The following is a 20,267-nucleotide window of genomic DNA, read 5'->3' as shown; positions in this document are numbered from 1 at the left end:
ATCTTCTCTCTCTATATATAATAATGACAATGGTTAACTTTTTTTCCTCCCAAAAGTATATAATAATAATAACGACAAGTTATTTTAGAGCGCTCCGACGAGACCAGCCTTGGTACAAAAGGTCTCTTCGAACTTATTTATTCTGCTGAAATTGTTCACGTTATAACATATCTATCCCTCTTTAATTATTTTTTCTAGAGAGAGAAAAGTAACATGCTATCTATTTATTTTTTAAAAATAAAATTTTTAAAAAAATATTAAATAATTATGATTCGAATTTAGAATCTCAGACGCCAACTAAGTTAGCCATGGTTGATTGTACTCCTTCAACTTTTGAAATGTAATGTACAAAGTCTTTCATAAAAAAAAAAAAACCAGTAATACTGAAATCAGATCATACTTTGGAAGAATAATTTGTGATTTACAATGACGCTTAAGTATTCTCAATTTATTTGCCAGTCCTTAATAATGGGAACGGTCACATTACATAGTATGGTAATTCGAGTGGGAAAAACAACTTTTTATTCCGCATGGGAAAAATCCTCGGGAGGAGCTCATCTCCAGAATAAGGCAACTTTGTACATCACACATTCACACCCTCGCTTCAGATTCAAGGCACCGTAACGTTACCACACATGAGAGAACAATTTATATTATACCGACTATCCTTAGAGCAAGTGACAAAGGGCTTGGTCGTTGGTATCCGAGATCCAAATTTGAATCCTGGTTGATTCACATTTCCAGCTAAATTTATTTCTAAATGAAATAAACAAAGCGGGTAGCGTGCTATCTATTTCTCAAAAAAAAAAAAAAAAACAATTTATCTATAAACCTATATGAAGCCACAATATTTTTTACCACGTGGCATGTTATCTTTTATTCTCATAACCCAACTTTAAATCAAACCACTTTCTCATCTTCTCAACACCCAACCTTTCACCTTCTCACTCCTCTAATTACATTTACATGCAACTTTAAATCAAACTTTAAATCAAATCGCCTTCTCCTCTTCTCACCGCCCAACCCTTCACATCCCCACTCATCTAATTACATGTAAGGTGCAATATTTAATTATATGCATCATATTAATATTCCATCAATGAGTGAGCTTTATAACTTTAATTCACTCCCCTCCTCCATTAATCTCTCACCCTATCTCTTTTGTAACTCTTTTCCATTAATCTCCCACCCGTCTCTTTTGTAATTTTTTTTTATGCATCATAAAAAAATATATTATCTTCTAATCTCCCACTCCACACTCATCTCCCTCTTTCTCTCATTATCTTAACGAAGATAATGAAGAAGAAGAAAAAAAGGAGCCTCTAAAGAACATTGTCTCCTTCGAGAAGTATCATTCCGCGAAGCCAAGCCACGGCCCATATAAGTGTCTGCTGAGCCGGTCCTTGCGGGGCCCCTACTCACCATGTGAACTTAGTCATGCAAATTGGATGTATTTAATATGGTATAACTTTCTATATATCAATAAACTGTAAATATAAGTTTTATTACAATTTTTAAATTTTGCTTTTATTATCTACCCGCTGCATCGCGCGGGTCTCTACACTAGTATTACACTTTAAAAGTCGTGCAGTGTGCGAGGGTTAATTAGTTTTTACGCCACATGTCATGTTTTTATGCGTTTCTTCATTAGTTGATTAGTTAATAATGAATGAATGTATTTTCTAGAGCTTTCGATCGCTTTAATTCCTGGACTCTTACTTATATACGCCTTGTTCTGTTTTGTTAATAATCTAAAATAACTCAAGTACGTTTTCAACACTCTAATGAATCTGCTTTAAATTCTTTCTAAATTTAAAATGGATTTAAACAGTGATAAATTCACCTTCCATTCTTGTTTTCCATTTAATAGAAGAATTTCAATTAATTTAATGCCTTTCTAAATTACATAATCTATGTGTAGAAATATTACTTTTGAGAAAAGGTAGCATGCTACCTGCTTCATTCATTGAAAATATGAATTAGGCTACATGGGTGAGACAGCCAGGGCCTCGAAGGAGGGGCGCGAAACAAAAAAAAAAGAAAAGAAGCTATGGTAGCATGTCTAGCAGTTTATACACATAGCTCCCAGAATTTCAGCAGCTCCTTAAATCTGTACACCGCCACGAGGGGATCTAGTTGGATGTTTCGAAAGATCATATCTACGTGGAGAAATATTACTATGAATCATTTTTATTATCTGAGCCACCTCATCTATAGCAATAAGTTTCACTTATATTTGTTTCTCTCTCTCATTCTTTTTAAATTTCTCACACACTTTCGCCAAGAGTACTTGTTAGAGGATGAGAAAACGTGCTCCAATGGTGGTAACAAATCATCCTATCAGGTGGGATTTTTTTCCCCCTCTAATCGAATTAATTTACCATTTTAATTTATAAAAAGCATATCAGATTTATTGAATTCGGTCAAATTCAATCGGTTAATAGTGAAAAGGTTCAATTAAGGAAAACTATCTGTTATAACTCAACACATGTCGAAATAATTTTGGAACATTGTTTGAGAAAAACATAACCAAAGTTTTAATTTGTTTTTTGCATGTGAATTAATTTACGAACTTGGAAGTAGCTTTTAATGTAGTGATCAAAGTACAAAACTAGATTTTCCTTAAATGAACCAATTTTTGTAGCTGTGAAATTATATAATTTCCAATCCAAATCTAATAATATCGTTTGTATAAAAAAATCTCCTTAATTTGGTGATAATGTGGTCACATGCTCTCTCCTGAAGCGTCTCAAACATTTATTACGCATCAAACAGTTACGATAATATTAGAGAGCTAATTACAACCATGATCACATGCTCCCCCGTGACCTTCGTATTACGCTTAATACAACTTTGTATCAATTAGTTGCTCAAAAGAGGAAAAAGAGAGAGAGAATACATTTAAATGTCAATTAAGAGAATAGAGAGTTACGGCATTGTATATATATATTTTTAATTCTCGTCTATTAATTTGATGCATCGATCTACACGATGCGAATGTGATAACAGGGGCATCTCGCATGGGAGAGGGTGAATTAAGGAAACGTATCCCCGTATACTCCGGCAATTTGACATCGTGTTGCTTAAGATTTGAGGTACCAAAACTTTATTCATGAACATAGAAGTTCGTGAGAGTCAAATACGGAAAAAAAAAAAAAAACACTTCAACTCTCTCTCTCTCTCTAAAAAAACCTATTTTTATAAACGAAATTAATAAGAAATAAAAAGATTCGTAGATAATTCCTTTTTTTTTTAGAGATAGATAGCACGCTACCCGCTTCGTTTATTTCATTAAGAAATAAATTTAGCTAAAAATATGAATCAACTAGAATTCGAACTTGAGACTTCGGGTACCAACCACCAAGCCCTTCGCCACTTGCTCTAGGGACAGTCAGTACTTGTAGATAACTCTTAGTAATAGAAAGTGTAATGCATATACGATATATATCTATATTCTATAGGTGTACATTTAGAATTGATTTGCGAATAAAACAAGAGAAATAAGGGGACTATTATATATCAAAGGAAGGTACTTAGGTACTAGCATAAGCACACTCTCTCTCTCTATGTATCTTTCTAGCGTAGAAATTATTGCGCAAAGCAAGTTTAACACCTTTTTTGTTGTTAAATTTAACTCCCGCGCCAATAAGAATAAAGCAAGAGAAAGAAGGGGACTATTACATATCAAAGGAGTCCACTAAACTTGCATTACAATGTGTTACTTCTAGCGAAGACTCTCATTTTCTCTCTCTCTCTCTCTCTCTCTCTCTCTCCCTCTCAAGTGAAAAAAAATGTTTGCACCAAGCATGCACATAACAAAGAAGGGGACTAACTTGCATGACTTGGCTACGTACTTGCTAGCGTATTGAAATTAGTTGTTCACACAAAACACAACTATCCATAGTCCCACACCTTGCTCGAGAGAGAGAGACCAAATCTTTATATAGGATCAATTATATATATGTTGGCTAATATTGTTCATCTTCCTCCCTTGAAGGTTTATCAACACCTTAAATCCGAAAATGGCCTCCTCGACGAGTTTCACTGGGATGGAACGCGCCTCCCACCGCTTTGTCGGCCTTGTTATCATCTCTCTTCTGATCTTCGCTGGCACATATACTTGCTTGTGGCCTGCGAAGGAGGACTCAGTGCTCTTCTCCTGGTTCCAGCGCGTACCGATCACGGTATGTCTCACTTTACCGTAGATCTTTCCTTTGTGAATTGAAGTTGTATATGCATGTGTTTAATGGAGATTGTAACTTGGTGGATATTAATATTGATTTTCTTTTCCTTAATGTGCAGATTAATTTGGAGATTTCTAATATCTCTATATTTATCTATACTTTAATAGTTATTTAGAAAATTGAGTCACCAATATTTGCATGTTTGAATTCTTTTCTAGTTTTCTTCCTGTTATGCATCTACATTTGAATTCTCCCATGGCATAGTTTCTCCGCATGACTTCACCTAACCAGTAAAGTATGAGCTTCTTTGGTCTTGTTGTTATTTTTTACAACTTTTTTTAAAATGTTATTTCAACATAATTTGATATATTGATAAAAAGACTTCTCTCTAATTGCATTCCAACTAAGCAATGGATGACAAATTTTTTTAAAAAAATTGGCAAAAAAAAATCACTTCCATGTTTAATTTTATTATTTGTTGCCAAACAAACGAAGTGATGAATGACAGTTTTTATAAAAAAAAAAATTAGAAGCAAAAAGAGTTGCTTTCAAGTTTATATTTTTTATTATCAAACAAACATCATGGATGTAAGAATTACAAACAGTCCACCATGCTCTCCTATATTATTTCATATTACATTTTTTTTAAAAAATTATTTTTAAAAATCAGGACAAAGATACGAACCCTTTCATACCATATATCCCAGTATATCTTACCAAGGTATGCACATGCGAACTCACACATTTATACTTTGTTTTTGTAATGTTTATATTTTTACCTAGATTGACCCTTTGAGCTCCTTTATACGACAAAAGTAGCTACTCATTTACTAAGCATGTATCGAGACTCATAAGTCAAACCAACATATTCATTCCCAAATAGTAGCCAAAATCATCATTTAAGAACATCAGACCAACTGTTACTGGGTCACAAAATTTGGGGAGATCCCTAATGATATATAAATAAAATATTGTAATAAGTTAAAATAAAAAAAAAAAGGAAAAAGGTAAGGAGGAGAAAAAAGAGTACCTGGGTAGCAAAAACTTTCTCAATGTCACCGAAATTTTAATTACTTGGAAAATCCTAACGAACTTAAGGAACTTGTTTATCTCAGTACCATTTTCTCTCTTTTCTCAAATTACTGTGCTCATGCATTTTGGTTCTTGTTTGTTGCCAGAGAAAAGCTGCACCAAAAGATGAGTTAGAAATAGCCCTTCGAAGATCTTCCATGAAAAACAGAACTCTGATCATCAGTGTACTGAACAAGGCGTATGCCGAGGAAAATGGATTGCTATATCTCTTCCTTAAGAGCTTAAGGGAAGGAGAGGACACAGAGTCCCTGATCAAACACCTTCTACTTGTTGCCGTAGACGAGACGGCCTTTAACCGCTGTAAACACTTAAATCTCCATTGTTTCCTGCTGAACACGACAAACACGAGCCTCTCGAGAGAGCAGCTCTTCATGTCTGAGGGTTTCCTCGCAATGATGTGGCAAAGAATCTGCCTTCTTGGAGATGTTCTCAAGCGTGGATACAGCTTTATTTTCACGGTGAGTTCGAGAATGTCTGGAGCTGGTGTAAAATCGCCTCTACGTCAAGCTTCTTGCATGCAATTTAGTTTCATGTATGCCCCTGCAAAATAATCTATCACATATGAGTATTCACATTTCCTTTGATAGTGTCTGTTTCTTACGACGCTAGTACTCGGTTTGTTCATGGAAAAGAGGTACTTCAAAGAGTATTTTTCGGGCACAAGGGCAACAAATGAAGTTTCTGTAGGGCATATATATAAAAAGTTTCAAAATTTTGCTGAGATAATATATGTGAACTGATCATTTTCAAGGGCATATAAGTGAGTATCTCTAAAAAGTGTTTCATGTTTAGCGCATTCCTTATAGCACTTGGCATATGATCACCAAAATGGATGAATGGAACAGTTTTGCCTGCTAAAGAACATTAGTTGGTTTTTCTTAACACCTGTTCTCTCCGGTACCAGGATATGGATGTATTGTGGCTGAGGAATCCATTCTCGGAACTGAACCGAGAAGAAGACATGCAAATGAGCATCGATATGTTCAATGGCAACCCATACGATGATTTCAATGGCATCAACACTGGATTCTTCTTCGTCGCCTCGAGTAACAAAACAATAGCTTTGTTTGATGAGTGGTATGCCTCGAGGAACAACTCGAAGGGTGTAAAAGAACAAGATGTACTGAACCACATGAAATCTAAAGGTGCATTTAGGCGGTTAGGTATGAAGGTGAGGTACCTGGACACGGCCTACTTCAGCGGGTTTTGCCAAGACAGCAGGGATTTCAAGAAGGTGACGACCGTCCACGCCAACTGTTGCCGCACCATGAAGGCCAAGATCTCTGATTTGAGCTCAGTCCTTCGAGTTTGGAAGAAATTTGTTAATGGAACGCTGAACGTGAATTGGCCGGCACACACGGCATGTCATAATTCGTGGAAGGTAAAAACTTACTCCTATTTTTAAAATCTCCAATCCTAGATATAAGAACCTTTCTCTAACTTGATACAGATACACATGTTATGCATGTATGTATAATATATGAACACATATTTCGCGGCTGTGTCATGCGGAGCACAGGATTAAAAGTGTAATACTGTGACAAGAAGAAGTTAATGGATTTCTTTTTTCTTTTGGTCCTGGACAGACAAAAGCTGCTACAGAGGATAAGCTAGAAAAAGCTCTAAAAGGTGCTTCCATGGGAAACAAGACTTTGATCATCACTGTACTGAATAAGGCCTACGCAGAGGAGAACGGCATGATAGATCTCTTCCTTAAGAGCTTAAGGGAAGGGGAGGAAACAAAATTCCTGATCAAATACCTTCTCTTTGTTGCTGTGGATCAGACGGCCTTTGACCGATGCAAGAAATTAGATCTCCATTGTTACCAGCTGAATAGCAAGGGCACAAACTTATCCACAGAGCAGCTCTTCATGACCAGCGGCTTCATCGAGATGATGTGGCAGAGAACTCGCTTTCTCGGAGATGTTCTCAGGCATGGATACAGCTTTGTTTTCACAGTAAGTTCAACAGCATTTATAGTTATGTTTGTGTCCGGAATGTAGTTCCCTTCGCTTTGTTTCTAGAACAGCTTCTTTACTCGAAAAAGCAGTTGGCAGATTCAACGAACAAAATGTTTCGAGATTTTGCAACGACAGCAAGTGAAATGTGCTTCTGGGCCTACAGGTAGAAGCTGCAATACGAACCGTGCGCTTCTAATTTATAGGAAGCCGTTAACGGAACTTGAATGAAAAAAGTTGTTAGTACTTCTTTAGACAGCACTTTGCAGATGCTGCAAGCCTGCAACCGGGCTAAACGAGCCCCTTGATAAATACGAGGGAACTAGTTCGCGTCTGATTTTAAGCAACCATACTTCGAACTTACAAAATACTTGCTATGATGCATTGAACAGTTATACTAAGGTCTTTTCTTCATAATTATTAGGATACAGATGTAATGTGGCTAAGAAACCCATTTCTAGAGCTAAACAAGAACACAGAAGACATGCAATTTAGTTGTGATGGGTTTAACGGCAACCCATTTGACGATTTCAACGGCATCAACACCGGATTCTTCTACGTAACCTCGAACAACAAAACAACAGCTTTATTCGATGAATGGTATGCATTGAGGAATAACTCAAAAGGCATGAAAGAACAAGATGTGCTGAACCACATGAAATCAGAAGGCGCATTCAGGCGGTTAGGAATGAAAGTGAGGTACCTGGACACTGAGTACTTCAGCGGGTTCTGTTCGGACAGCAGGGATTACAATAAAGTGACAACCGTCCACGCAAATTGTTGCCGTACTAAGAAAGCCAAGATCGCCGATCTCACTGCTGTTCTTGATTCCTGGAAGACGTTTGACGCTACATCGAATATCATCTGGCCTGCACACAAAGCATGCCATGATTCATGGGAGGTGAGAACTAAGGTCATATTTGATGCTTATAATACTATAAAGGCTGGATCACAAGAAACAGTAATTATAAATAGGGTAAAATCATGAAACAAACTAATTTTCTTATTTGCAATTTGATCCACTAAATTTTATTCAGTTTCAAAACCCACAAACTCAGTTCATATAGTAATTTGGCCCAAACAGTTTGCTATGGTACAAAAGATCAGCATCTATTTAATGTTATGGTGAGTTTTGCACCAAACCTAATTTTAGCACCAAATAGTTTACATTTGGCGTCAAGTCGAACTTACAAATATTTGAAGGACTACTGAGTTCATATTCTCCAAGTAAAACTTTGTGGGCCAAATTGCAACCGAAGAGAAGATCTGTAATCTTACTTGCACCAATTAAACTAGATGAAGTCAAATTGCAGTAAGTAAAAAGTTGATGGATTTTTGTTTCTTACCCTTCCAATAACTAAATTAGCAATGAGCTCACATGTTTTCATGATTTGTGCTAGACAACGCGCGCCCCAGAAGATAAGTTAGAGGTAGCTCTACAAAGTGCTTCTATGGAAAGCAAGACCTTGATCATAACTTTTCTAAACAAGGCATATGCAGAGGAAAATGGCTTGTTAGACCTCTTTCTCCAAAGCTTTAAAGAAGGGGATGATACCGAGCACTTGATCAAACATCTTCTCCTTGTCGCTGCAGATCAGACGGCTCTTGATCGCTGCAAGCTTCTAAAACTCAATTGCTACAAGCTCAACACAATGGGAAGAAACTACTCCAAAGAACAGCTCTACATGACCGAGGGTTTCATCGAGATGATGTGGCAAAGGGTTCTCTTACTTAGAAATGTTCTGCAGCATGGGTACAACTTCATTTTCACAGTGAGTTAAAAACACTGAAGCTAATATTCTATCATCCCTACAACTTCGAAAAGAGTTCCACGCGATAGCTTCTTAACATACTTTTTCTCTTCATCTATAGGATATGGATATTGTTTGGCTGAAAAACCCGTTCACGAAGTTAAACAATTATAAGGAAGATTTGCAAATAAGCTGCGATGGATTCAACGGCCGGCCATTTGACAGTAATAACTCCGTTAACACAGGTTTCTTCTTCGTTGCTTCGAATAACAAAACCATTGCATTATTCGACGAATGGTATGGATCGAGGAATAACTCGCAAGGCATGAAAGAGCAAGATGTGCTGAGACATATGATATCTCAGGGCGCATTCGGGAAGTTAGGTGTGAAGGTGAGGTTCTTGGACACAGCATACTTCAGCGGCTTCTGTTCCGACAGCACAGATGCTAAGAAGGTGACAACTGTACACGCAAATTGCTGTCGCAGCGTAAGTGCAAAGCTTACCGATCTGAAAGCCGTTCTAGAAACTTCGAGAGGCTTTAATGGCTCAACAGTCACATGGCCTGAACATAGAGCATGTAAAGAGTCGTGGAAGAGAGATATTACAATTTAGCTCCGATACGCAATATCTTGCTTCGCTTGTTTACTGTACATCGAAGAAGAGCAGAGGGGAAGCAGCATTACTCGGACATCCTAAATCAAGAATAGCGCGTATTAATATGCTAAGAGACTAAGTCACGAGTTCTGCGTAACGAGGATATGTATGAAATTTCTAAAGGTGAAATTTAGATATTGCATACTGGAGAAATTAAGAAAGATAAGGTGAGGTTAAGGTGATGCATCTTTTAACAAAAAAGGAAAATGAGGTGCTTATATCATTACATAGAGAAGGCTCATAACATTATATTATTCAAACACTAAAAGCTCCTTTTATCTTAACTTGGATTCGGCTGGACTTCCACAAATAGAAGGTTCAAATTAAAGCTTTTAGTTGTGGAACATAAAATCTTCTATTTCATCTCTCGCAGCAGCAAAAGTTTCAAACACTTTTTTGGTAAAAGCAACCAAAAGCTCTACAAACTTTTGCGTTTGTAGATCGATAGAGATAAAACTCGAATTTAAATACCCCGCCAGTAAAATGCAACAAAAAATTTTACAATTATGTTAAATATTTTATTAATTTTACTGCATTCTATTCTATTGAAATCTGAAATTTGTGACATGCAGATGGCAGAATATTAGAACTTACCTCTTATTGTGATTTAGTAAACACTTAAAATTAAAGCAAAAACATCCTCATTCACTTATGTCTTATTGAGATGAAAAGGAATGGGACACTCTATAAAGCTAAGCTACAAACCCTCTTCAATTTTAAACTGTACAGTTCCTTCCCTTGAAAAAATAGTTAACCGAATGTAAAGTATTAAAATAAGTCTATTTCACTGTTGCAGTTGAAAAATTCTATTATAATAAAAGATGTTTTTTTTTTTTTTTTAGAGATAGATAGCACGCTACCCGCTTCGTTTATTTCATTTAGAAATAAACTTAGCTGAAAATGTGAATCAACTAGGATTCGAACTTGTGTCTCAAGTACTAACCGCCAAGGCGTTTGCCACTTGCTTTAGTAACAGTTGGTTGTAATAAAAGATGTTAGTATTATAAAAACTCATAAACAATTCACTTATTTCTATATAAATTAAAAATAACTAAAAATTATAAAATAATGAAAGTCATTGAAGAGCAAAAGACCAAAGTCATGTGAAACAGTGAAAGTTTAAAATCGAATCATTTATAAGTACAAAAAAAAAGGAAGAAGAAGGATCTTATTATAATACGTAAATAGCGAAGGGGTTATCCGTGATTTTTTTTTCACTTTTTATTCGATTACCTTTTTGCCAAAAAAACAAAAGAAGTAAAAATAAACAGCACCTGGGGCCTGGGCATAGGAATCCATTTACCGACTCCGAGTTAGTTAACGTTCCTTCGTAAAATGACTAAAATACCCCTGATCTCCAAAGCATAAGAAGCGTTCAATGACCCCAATATCGTAATCACGACTCTGAGTGGCATTAACGTTATAAAGGATAACAGCGGGTCCTTTTTTTTCCTCGGCAGAGTCGAATACCTTATCGGGTAGATTCTCTTACAACGATCCGGGTCCTATAAATTGCGCTCTAGGGTTTCTGTGTCACCTGGCTCCATCGCTTCTAGGGTTTCGAGGCATCGCTTCTTTGCCCTCTCTATCTCTCTCTCTCTAGGGTTTTGATCTCTCTACGAGGTATGGGCGAACGATTCCCACTTACTTTTTCGTCGATTCTGTTGCTTGATTTCATGGTTTTGATCCGTTTCTAGGATTTTCTTGCTGATTGACGACGATCTACGATATGTGTAGAGAAAGCGGGATTTGATCGAGAGGATGCCGCCTAAATCGGCGAGAAAGGGGTCTGGATGGTCCGCGGGGCCGAGGAGGACGGGGTCGAGGGCGGCGAAGGCGAAGGCGCTGAGGGAGGCGGAGGCGGCGGAGGAACCCCCCAAGTTCGAGGAAGTGGCGGCGCCGGTCATCGAGGCGAAGGAAGAGGAGATAAAGGCGGAGGAGGTCGTCCAGGATGATAAGCCCTCGGTGACGGATTCGGCGGTCAATGGCTCCGTCGATGTAGAATGTATGGATTCTTGCCCTCTCGATCGTGCCTTTTTCATAATTCTTGAGGTTTATTGGATCTTTTGCAATTGGACCTTTCATTGGCGCTGATTATTATGCTGAAAATTCACCTCCTTCGGCATATTCTACACTTTCTTGCTACGTTTGGCCTTTTTCTTTGTTGCATTAGCATATAATTAGATTTCGTTTACCCACTTTTACTGTTTTAATCAGTTGCTTTGATTTCGTATTTTTGTTTCTTTTGAATTAATGCATTATACATCCCATGCAATCTTATGCTTTTACTCTTTTGGTCAAAAAGTATATATGCTTTCATCTGTTAATATTTATTCAGTCAGATGTTTTAGACTGCGAGGTTTCTTTATCTGGAAAAGTAGACCAAACAGCATGTTGTTGATGCTAAATCTGCATCGTGGTGATTACAAATGTTAATGTTTACTAGATCAAAGCATAGATGGGGTATGATACAAACAAGATACTGCAAAATGACCTATGTTGTAAATTGAAATGTATTAATATGTATGTAATGAAATAATTCTGATTATAAATAAACAATAATGTTCAATAGTGAAAAAAAAAAACTAAGATTTCTTTAGATGACAGTTTCTTCCCACCCTGCCCAATTGGTAAAAGAAATTAGATTTTAATTTACCCTGCACATTGAAATATGGTAACGTTTTTGAGAGCTAAGCAGATCAGGGTGCTTGGAATGTGTCTTATCGGCAATCTCAGGGCCACTTTTACACTGAGTTGACAATATGATTACATGTTGGTTTAGCTGACCTCAAATTTCTGTAATCGTAACTTCTGATGGGACCTTTGAATATATTGATGAGGAGGATCTTCGTGTATTGATGGGTCAAATAGAGAGTTCGCTTGCACATGTCACTGATTTCTATATACTTAAAACTTATTATATGTTAAAACAAAGAACAGAGGTTGTATCACTGGAAGGCACTTTCATTGAAATTTTTTCCAGGGTTCAACGTGCGTAAGAATTTGCATGTAGGAAAGTGACGAACCTTTCACTTGTTCATGCTATATTGGATGGATTGTTGTTTGCAGATTACTTTGCTTTTTCTCTCTTCTTCATCCAATGTATCAGTTGTATATATTTGTTACGTCAGATGAGGAAGACGTTAAAGAAGCTTACGAGGATGAAGGCGAACGGTTAGAGTTGGAGGACAACGAACCGGAATATGAACATGAAGAAGATGCTGCTGTAGACTATGATGAGAAGGATTTAGACCATGATGAAGGACAGGAGGAATATGAAGGAGATGTGGTTGAAGAGGAAGATCCTGAGATGGTGGATGAGATGGAAGATGGTGAAGGTGTGGAGGTTGAGGAAGATGATGAAAATGCTGAGGAGGAACCTGAGGTTGATCCGGAGGAGGAAGAGCACCATGAAATAGTAAAGGAGCACCGCAAGCGCAAGGAGTATGAAGTGTTTGTGGGTGGTCTGGATAGGGATGCAACTGAAGAAGATCTTAGGAAAGTATTTGGTGAAGTCGGGGAGATTACTGAAGTTCGCCTAATGATGAATCCCATTACAAAGAAGAATAAAGGCTTTGCCTTCTTGCGCTTTGCAACTGTAGAGCAAGCAAAACGTGCAGTTTCAGAGATTAGGAATCCAGTGGTTTGTGCTCTGCATCTAATCACTCATTTTCTCTTTCTAATATATTATTTTCATGCCCATGGAAATAAATATCTTCATATGGTTAGGTGCGGGGTAAGCAGTGTGGGGTTGCCCCAAGTCATGACAGCGACACCCTTTTTGTGGGCAACATATGCAAGACATGGACTAAAGAACACGTAAGGAGGCTTGGTTGAGTTGTTCTGTCAGTATCATCTGTGCAGATTATTGTTTTTGGTTCTCATTTATTTGCACGCTTGCAGTTGAAAGAGAAACTAAAGAGTTACGGAGTTGACAATTTTGAGGATTTGACTTTGGTTGAGGATGGCAACAAGGAAGGGACAAATCGTGGATTTGCTTTCTTAGAATTTTCATCCCGCTCAGAAGCGATGCATGCTTATAGGCGACTACAGAAAAGGGATGTAGTTCTTGGCTTAGATAGATCTGCGAAAGTTTCATTTGCAGATTCTTATCATGAGCCTGATGATGAAATCATGGCGCAGGTATAAATTGTCCAGAAGCTGTTGCACTTTGTAATGTAGCTGTGTGTATTCCTTCTCTGGAGACATTAAGTCCATTAATAATTATGGGAATTTATATCAATTTGATACACTCTTGAACAATCTCGGGCACACTTGAATGTTTCTATATTAGTTCCCTCCCCCTTGCACCCCCTGCTCTCTTTAATTCTTAAAAATGTTCAAGTATCAGAATTATCAATTTTCTTTATGTTTAATATTTGATCAGTTTATGAATTTTCATGGACCAGAAATCTATCACATTTTTACTTGATTTTCTGGTTAATTCCAGGTCAGAACTGTCTTTATTGATGGTTTGTCTGCTGGATGGGATGAAAATCGTGTCAGCGGATACCTTAAGAAATATGGAGCTATCGAAAAGATTGAACTTGCTCGTAACATGCCTGCTGCGAAAAGAAAGGATTTTGGATTTGTTACTTTTGATTCCCATGATAATGCTGTAGAATGCGCGGACAGTATTAACAATACTGAGCTTGGTGAAGGTGACAACAAGGTTAGGATTCAGGTATCTTCATCAAGGTTTGTTATGTTTTTGGGCAACTTAACTGATTTTTTATTCTGTTGTGTTAGGTAAAAGTTAGGGCTAGGTTGTCTAGACCGCACCAGAAAGGTAGAGGGAAACGTAGTCTACGAGGTAATTATAGGATTGGCCTAGGGCCTCCTCGAGTCAGCCGCTTATCTTATGGTCGTCCTCCACCCCGTAGGGCCCCACCTCCACGACTTTCAAGACCTCTCAGTGCTCGTGGTGCACCAATTGGGGCCCGTGGATTCAAGAGACCAATAAGTATTAGAGATAGGCGGCCTGTTTTGGCTGTGACAGAGAGACCAAGGCGTTTGCCTCCTCCAGAGAGGACCTACGAGAGAAGACCACCAGGTTTTTTTTCTTTTATGTATAAGATTAATATGTCCTTGCAAATTCATCTATTCACATATATACCCCTCTAAAATCAGAATTTTTGTAGCAGGCTGCTTTCTAGGCATGTATGAAAATTTTAATTTTGTGGTGGTGGTATATGTGTAAATATGCCATATTTCAAGTCTATATAAAACTCCGTGATTGGTTCTGTAAGCGCTCACTGGCATTGTTTTTCATAGTTGTGTTTTTTCTTTTTGGGCAGTTCCTGCTTATCCCAAGGTCAGTTCGAGGAGAGATTATGGTAGGCAAGTTGAGCTGCCTCCTGCCAGAAGCAGAGCTGCTGCTGTAGAGTACAGTTCCAGAGATCCAATAGCGAGGCGTTCGTCTTATAGGGATGAATATTCATCTCGAGGATCAGGCTACTCCGATATACCACCTTCTCGTAGTGCTTCTCGTACTTCAAGCAGGCATGCATACCCCGATGATGGCTATGGAAGGAAGCTTGATCGCCCTCTGCCAACCTACAGGGAAGGGCGCGGCAGAGAGTATGATTCAATTTCCGGATCAAAACGCCCATATGCAGAAATAGTGAGTGTTATTCACCTTTTTAACTGTGTTTTTGTAATTGGAGATTGATTTTGCTACAAATTTTGTTACATGGAGTTTGATCCAGTGCCTTAGAGTTTCAATTGTAACAATTTGATCTTGAAGTTTAATTTGATTTCAGTTTGGTCCTCAAACTTTTGTTTTTAGCAATTCACTCCTGACCCTGATTTCATTATTGAGTTTCAAATGTAGCAAGGCAAAGTTTTCAAGCATGGTACTATTCTGCCACCTTTTAGATGATAGATTAACAGAAGGGCATTATGGATATGTAGGACAAACTTCAAGGATAAATTATTACATCTGAAATTACAAAATGAAATTGAAAAGAACATGAAACTTCAGGGGCTGAATTATAATGATTCTTATCAATGTTTCTTTATCTTGTTAATTTTAAGGATGACGCCCCTCCTCGGTATTCTGATGTGAGCATCCGCCATTCGAGGGCCCGTGTAGACTATGGTGTTAGTAGCAGCCGTTCTCATTATGCTGATCCTTATGGGGACAGGTCTGTTAAAACTTAAAAGGTGTAGGCATTGGTATTTGAGTTCTTCCATCAACGAGTATGCTGAATATCTTTCTTGTTCATTAGGCTTGGACGGTCTCATGTGGGATATAGCAGCAGCCGTTCTTCTATATCTGGTCAGGATGGGATGTACAGCAGTCGTCATGGCATGAATTATTCCGGAGGTTTGCTGCAATCTATCTCTTTATTCTGGCTATTTTCGCCATATAATTGTGTTTGCGGTTGCTACATTACTAATTAGTCTATATACAGGTTCTGTTAGCGGCAGTGATGTTGGTGGAATGTACTCATCCAATTATGGCAATAGTTATGTGGCCCGTGGATCTGATGTGAGCTTTTCGTTAGCATCTTCTCTATTTTCATCATTTTTGGTTTTATGCATATTATATTCTCTTGTTCTTTTTTCTTTGGGCCAGGTTGGTGGTAGCTCTTACTTAGGTGGCTATTCCAGTCGTAGCTTAGGCAGCAGTGGGTACTTAGGTGGTAGTGGTTCTGGTTCCTATTACTAAGGTGCTCAGGCTAATTCTTATGCCCTAANCTCTATGTCGACCCTTCTTCTGCTCTTTACGGTTGTATTAGGAATCATTTTGTGCTTTCTGCTGATTCTACTACTTGTAGGCATAGTTCCTCCTGGTGAAGCCCTTTCTTGTTTTTCTATATCTGGCCTGCATGATGCGTATGGCCCTTGTGATCACATATGGATTTCCTTCTATGACACAGATTATTCAATGAAAGAAGGGTTGGTGTAGGCTGTGGATATTTTGAAGCTCCCAGTTATGATGCCTACACATTTGGAAAGAGGGCCTGAATTTCAAAGAGAGAAACCTTATGATGTTTAGACGTGAAGTAAAGGATCATAAGGTCTGGTAAAGGCAATTGTTGCATATGGATTTTCAGCCTTTTTAATTTTATGTAAAGGAGTTTGACTTATTAGATCTGCGTGGAGAACATCAGGAAGTTATGGTGTACTATGTACTGATAACATACTTTCCCTATTACCCCAAGACATCTATGGGTGGATATTGAAGTATTTTGGCATTAAGATTTTTATGAGCATCTTATTGATATAAGAGGGTGCGGTTGAAGGCTTGCAAGGCTAAATTTTGGATCAAAGCTCGGTTTTAAGAACCTTGCACATTGCGGCTGGTAATTCTTTCCATTTGTGCACAGTAGTTGTGAGCATTGGCGCATGCTGATTAAATTAAAGTGGAGAGGTTTCTCATGGGATTTGACATTGGAATTGTCACTTCCTGTATACTGCCTTTATGATTATCCTAGTAAGTATTGCTCATAAAAAAAAAACATAACCTTTTGTGTTATCTTAAGTTCTTGCCTTCATAAGTTGGTTCTTGGTATACTTCAGCAAATTCTCTTTGACATTCTTTGAAAACTTTGAAAATCTCAACATTAGTGGAAGCCAAAAAATATTGGTGCTCATTGAGCTGTAACAAAATTAATTAATTATGAAATATCAGAGAAAGGATTTTAAAAGATAACAATTGGTCTTTATGTCATTATGCTAATATGTTGTATGGACATGGATTTGAGATATGAATACAAGAAGATACAGGCCTTACACATATGACAAAATCTTCAAAAAGAAGGATATGAGAGATGTAGGATACAGGAATGTGTTTTCTTATGCACATGTTTCATGCAGAAGATATGCACATGGATTGTGAATATGGAGTTGGAAACTCATGGAAACAGAGATTGAAGTATACATGAAACAGCGCTTTCATACAAATGCATGGGCACATAGGTTATGCTGATAAATGCATGTTCATGTTAGAAACTTTTAACTCTTTGTGCTTGTTTTTATTTGATTGGAAAATTAACATAGCAACCTATGATAGTATGACTCAACTCAAGCATCTACAATGTCTTCTTTTGATATTTTATAATAAAAAACTGGACTTGTGTGATGGACATGGTGGCTTCAATTTGGAATATCTTTGTGGAATTCTCGTCATTCATGACTCGAGTAAATCCCTTCTCTTATCCAAGATGCATCTCAAAAGCTGAAATCCATGTTTTCAACCTTTAAGAGAAATAGCAGAATCATAGAAGTATCTGACACATATCTATGAAATATTCAATGAATGTCGTATCCAATATGGTATATTGGATACCAATACAGATGCTCCTAGAGTATCAAGGTCTTTGGGCATCGTAGCTTGGCTATTGTTGGCTACCAGTTGGAAGAAAAGTCTGGGCTGCGGTTCATCATTTACGTGTATATTGTTGGTTCTTGTCACAAAATAGAATTGTACGGAGTATATTGATTTGATCGCGAATCTGACTGCTGACGTTGTCAAATCATTTGTACAAGATTTGGAGAGCAAATATCAAGGGTTATCAGTTGCCCATCAGAAGGGCTTTAACTTTTGCAGCTCATCAGTTCTACCTGTTATATATGGGTTTCAAGACGATAAAACCTGCGCTGTCATGAACCAAAATTGCTTGGAAAGTTCTGATTGCATAAACTTGGATGAAAGCCATTAGTGTTATTGGGCTCAGTGGAAACAAAATGCAACACTCGTAAGATTAGCCTGCAAAATTTTTTGTAGTAATTTTTTTTATTTTTTCTATATAATTTTGGTAGAAAAGGTAGATGGGTTTTTTTAGGAAGTTTTAGGAAGTGGTAGTGCAATTTCCTTAACTAGGATTTAGCAATTGATCCATATATTTAGGTGCTGTTACTTGATTTTCCTCAGAAGTTTGCATTTTTAGCAGAAACCCTTAGCTTTATGTTGTTTTTTAGAAAGTATTCTCCAAAATATGATGATTTATTCTTTCTGAACCAACTTGTTGCGGGAGGCAATGTGTAGTGCTTTTTAAAATCTATCATTTAAAATCCATCATTTACTACAGATTATTTCGTCTATAGATTTTTGGTAGCTGCTGTATTATTACTCGGTTCTCAAGTTGTGTTCATATAATTTCAACTTTCACTCATTTTATCGAGAACTTGTGCTACTCATTGATTCCAAAATGAAAATATGTTTCAGTGTTTCCTGCTCTGTATGCTGCTGCAAGAAAATTATTTTCTCCATATATGCGCATATATGATGTTATTAAGGCACATATTTCTCCTGCATGGAACTGTACTTCTTCCTTTTAACCGAATCTTTTCCTATTCCTTCAATTTTCAGTTCTCTCTTGCTCAGAGTTTTAGGTTATGTTAATTGTTTGTTTCTTCTTTTTGTTTTAAGTAAGAATGCTATTTCTGACTTTCCTCATGTTTTATTATCCAGTTTTTATATCCTTGATTATGGACTGTTGAGACAAGAAATTTGCATAAACTATTTTTTACATTGAACTTGATGCACCTAACTGTTGGGCTAGTGCTTGTAGGACTATTCGTCTATCTTTGCTATTGCTACTATTCTATCCTGTGTCGTCTTGTTTCGATCTCATATTAATGTGCATATTTCTGTTCGGACCTTTCATCCCCGTATGTACCCTTCACGGTCATTTTGCTGCTTGAAAAAATTGGTTATTATTAATTGTGACACCATAGGTTCTGTTGTCATTGCAACCTAAAAGTCTGATTAGTCCATCGCAGGACCCAAATAATCACAATTTTTTTAAGATAATGCATTCCAACGAGCAGGTGTTTTATCATAGTCTGTTGTTGGCCTAATGGTGTCTTCTTCCTTTCTTTGGTAGACACTTACTAAGGCGTTGTTTGAACTTCTTTGTGTCATTAAGAAAATATTTTCTTAATGCAATCGTCGTATCTTTTGCTATTTTCTTTGCAATTTTGACTTGGGACTAGTGTCATGCTTGCAATCATTAAAATGTGCATACTGATTTTTGTTTGTTAGCTATATGTGCAAGATACGGAGCCATGAAAACTATAGATCTTGTCGTTGATGTCGGTCACATCCTTAGGGACTGGAGTAAGGATGAGCTTAATCTTGTCAAAATTCGATACATGTTATTGTGAACTATGCTGAAATTTAGTTAACCTTTGTGATAAAACTTTATCCAAATTAGTTTAGTGGTTGTTAAATAAATTTACTTTATGGCATTTGTTCTGTTGAATTAAATGAGTGCTGATTAATCCATGTTACTGAATGATCACATTTGTGCATTGGGAACTATGTACCTTAAGCTGCCTTGTTAAATATTATTAGATAAATTAAGAGATTTTATGCCTCTTCTGTGTTCAGCAAGTGTGGATTTTTTGGGGCTTATTTACATTGGTGCTTGGGATAAGCGTGGTGTGTATATATATATTTATGTATCTTGATGTCTTTTTTTTCAGTTTATATTTAGAAAACAAGTATGTAGGTTAACTCTGGCCGCCAAATGCCCCACCTCCCCTAGTGAAGCCGCATTTTTGGACTCAGATCTCGGTTCGACTCGTCGGAACCCCTGGTGTCTAACTACTGTACCATAGGTTGTTGGTATATGTATCTTGCAAATTGTAAAGACTAATATTAATATTAACTATT

General features: G+C 37.2%; 2 protein-coding genes across 5 annotated transcripts; both read left to right on the top strand.

Annotated features, from left to right (window-relative positions):
• On the top strand, positions 4,023–9,735 carry LOC109707866. The gene is made up of 7 exons (XM_020229392.1): positions 4,023–4,184; positions 5,363–5,734; positions 6,181–6,657; positions 6,863–7,234; positions 7,659–8,195; positions 8,635–9,006; positions 9,107–9,735. The coding sequence occupies exons 1-7, from the start codon at positions 4,023–4,025 to the stop codon at positions 9,596–9,598; spliced, it is 2,784 nt and encodes a 927-aa protein (XP_020084981.1). The 3' UTR covers positions 9,599–9,735.
• On the top strand, positions 11,129–19,840 carry LOC109707090 (nucleolin). 4 transcript variants are annotated; one of them, XM_020228170.1, is made up of 13 exons: positions 11,129–11,263; positions 11,378–11,645; positions 12,772–13,283; positions 13,370–13,459; positions 13,544–13,783; positions 14,091–14,312; positions 14,390–14,693; positions 14,938–15,263; positions 15,677–15,786; positions 15,871–15,968; positions 16,057–16,133; positions 16,221–16,314; positions 16,525–19,840. In XM_020228170.1, exons 2-12 carry the CDS (start codon positions 11,402–11,404, stop codon positions 16,311–16,313), a joined length of 2,316 nt encoding a protein of 771 aa, XP_020083759.1. In that variant the 5' UTR covers positions 11,129–11,263; positions 11,378–11,401; the 3' UTR covers position 16,314; positions 16,525–19,840. The 4 variants fall into 4 exon arrangements, with proteins under 4 accessions (XP_020083759.1, XP_020083761.1, XP_020083762.1 ...); XM_020228172.1 differs by having other exon boundaries at positions 16,423–19,840; XM_020228171.1 differs by having other exon boundaries at positions 11,165–11,263; positions 11,338–11,645.

This window comes from Ananas comosus, linkage group 3 (assembly GCF_001540865.1).
Source record: "Ananas comosus cultivar F153 linkage group 3, ASM154086v1, whole genome shotgun sequence".
Taxonomy (NCBI): domain Eukaryota; kingdom Viridiplantae; phylum Streptophyta; class Magnoliopsida; order Poales; family Bromeliaceae; genus Ananas; species Ananas comosus.
This window is presented reverse-complemented; position numbering and strand designations above follow the sequence as displayed.

Coding starts and splice junctions, on each gene's coding strand:
- LOC109707866 (XM_020229392.1), top strand. CDS start 4,023: ATGGCCTCCTCGACGAGTTTCACTGGGATGGAACGCGCCTCCCACCGC. Junction 5,735..6,180: donor GATACAGCTTTATTTTCACG/GTGAGTTCGAGA, acceptor CTCCGGTACCAG/GATATGGATGTATTGTGGCT. Junction 7,235..7,658: donor GATACAGCTTTGTTTTCACA/GTAAGTTCAACA, acceptor CATAATTATTAG/GATACAGATGTAATGTGGCT.
- LOC109707090 (XM_020228170.1), top strand. CDS start 11,402: ATGCCGCCTAAATCGGCGAGAAAGGGGTCTGGATGGTCCGCGGGGCCG. Junction 15,264..15,676: donor AACGCCCATATGCAGAAATA/GTGAGTGTTATT, acceptor GTTAATTTTAAG/GATGACGCCCCTCCTCGGTA. Junction 15,787..15,870: donor GCTGATCCTTATGGGGACAG/GTCTGTTAAAAC, acceptor CTTGTTCATTAG/GCTTGGACGGTCTCATGTGG.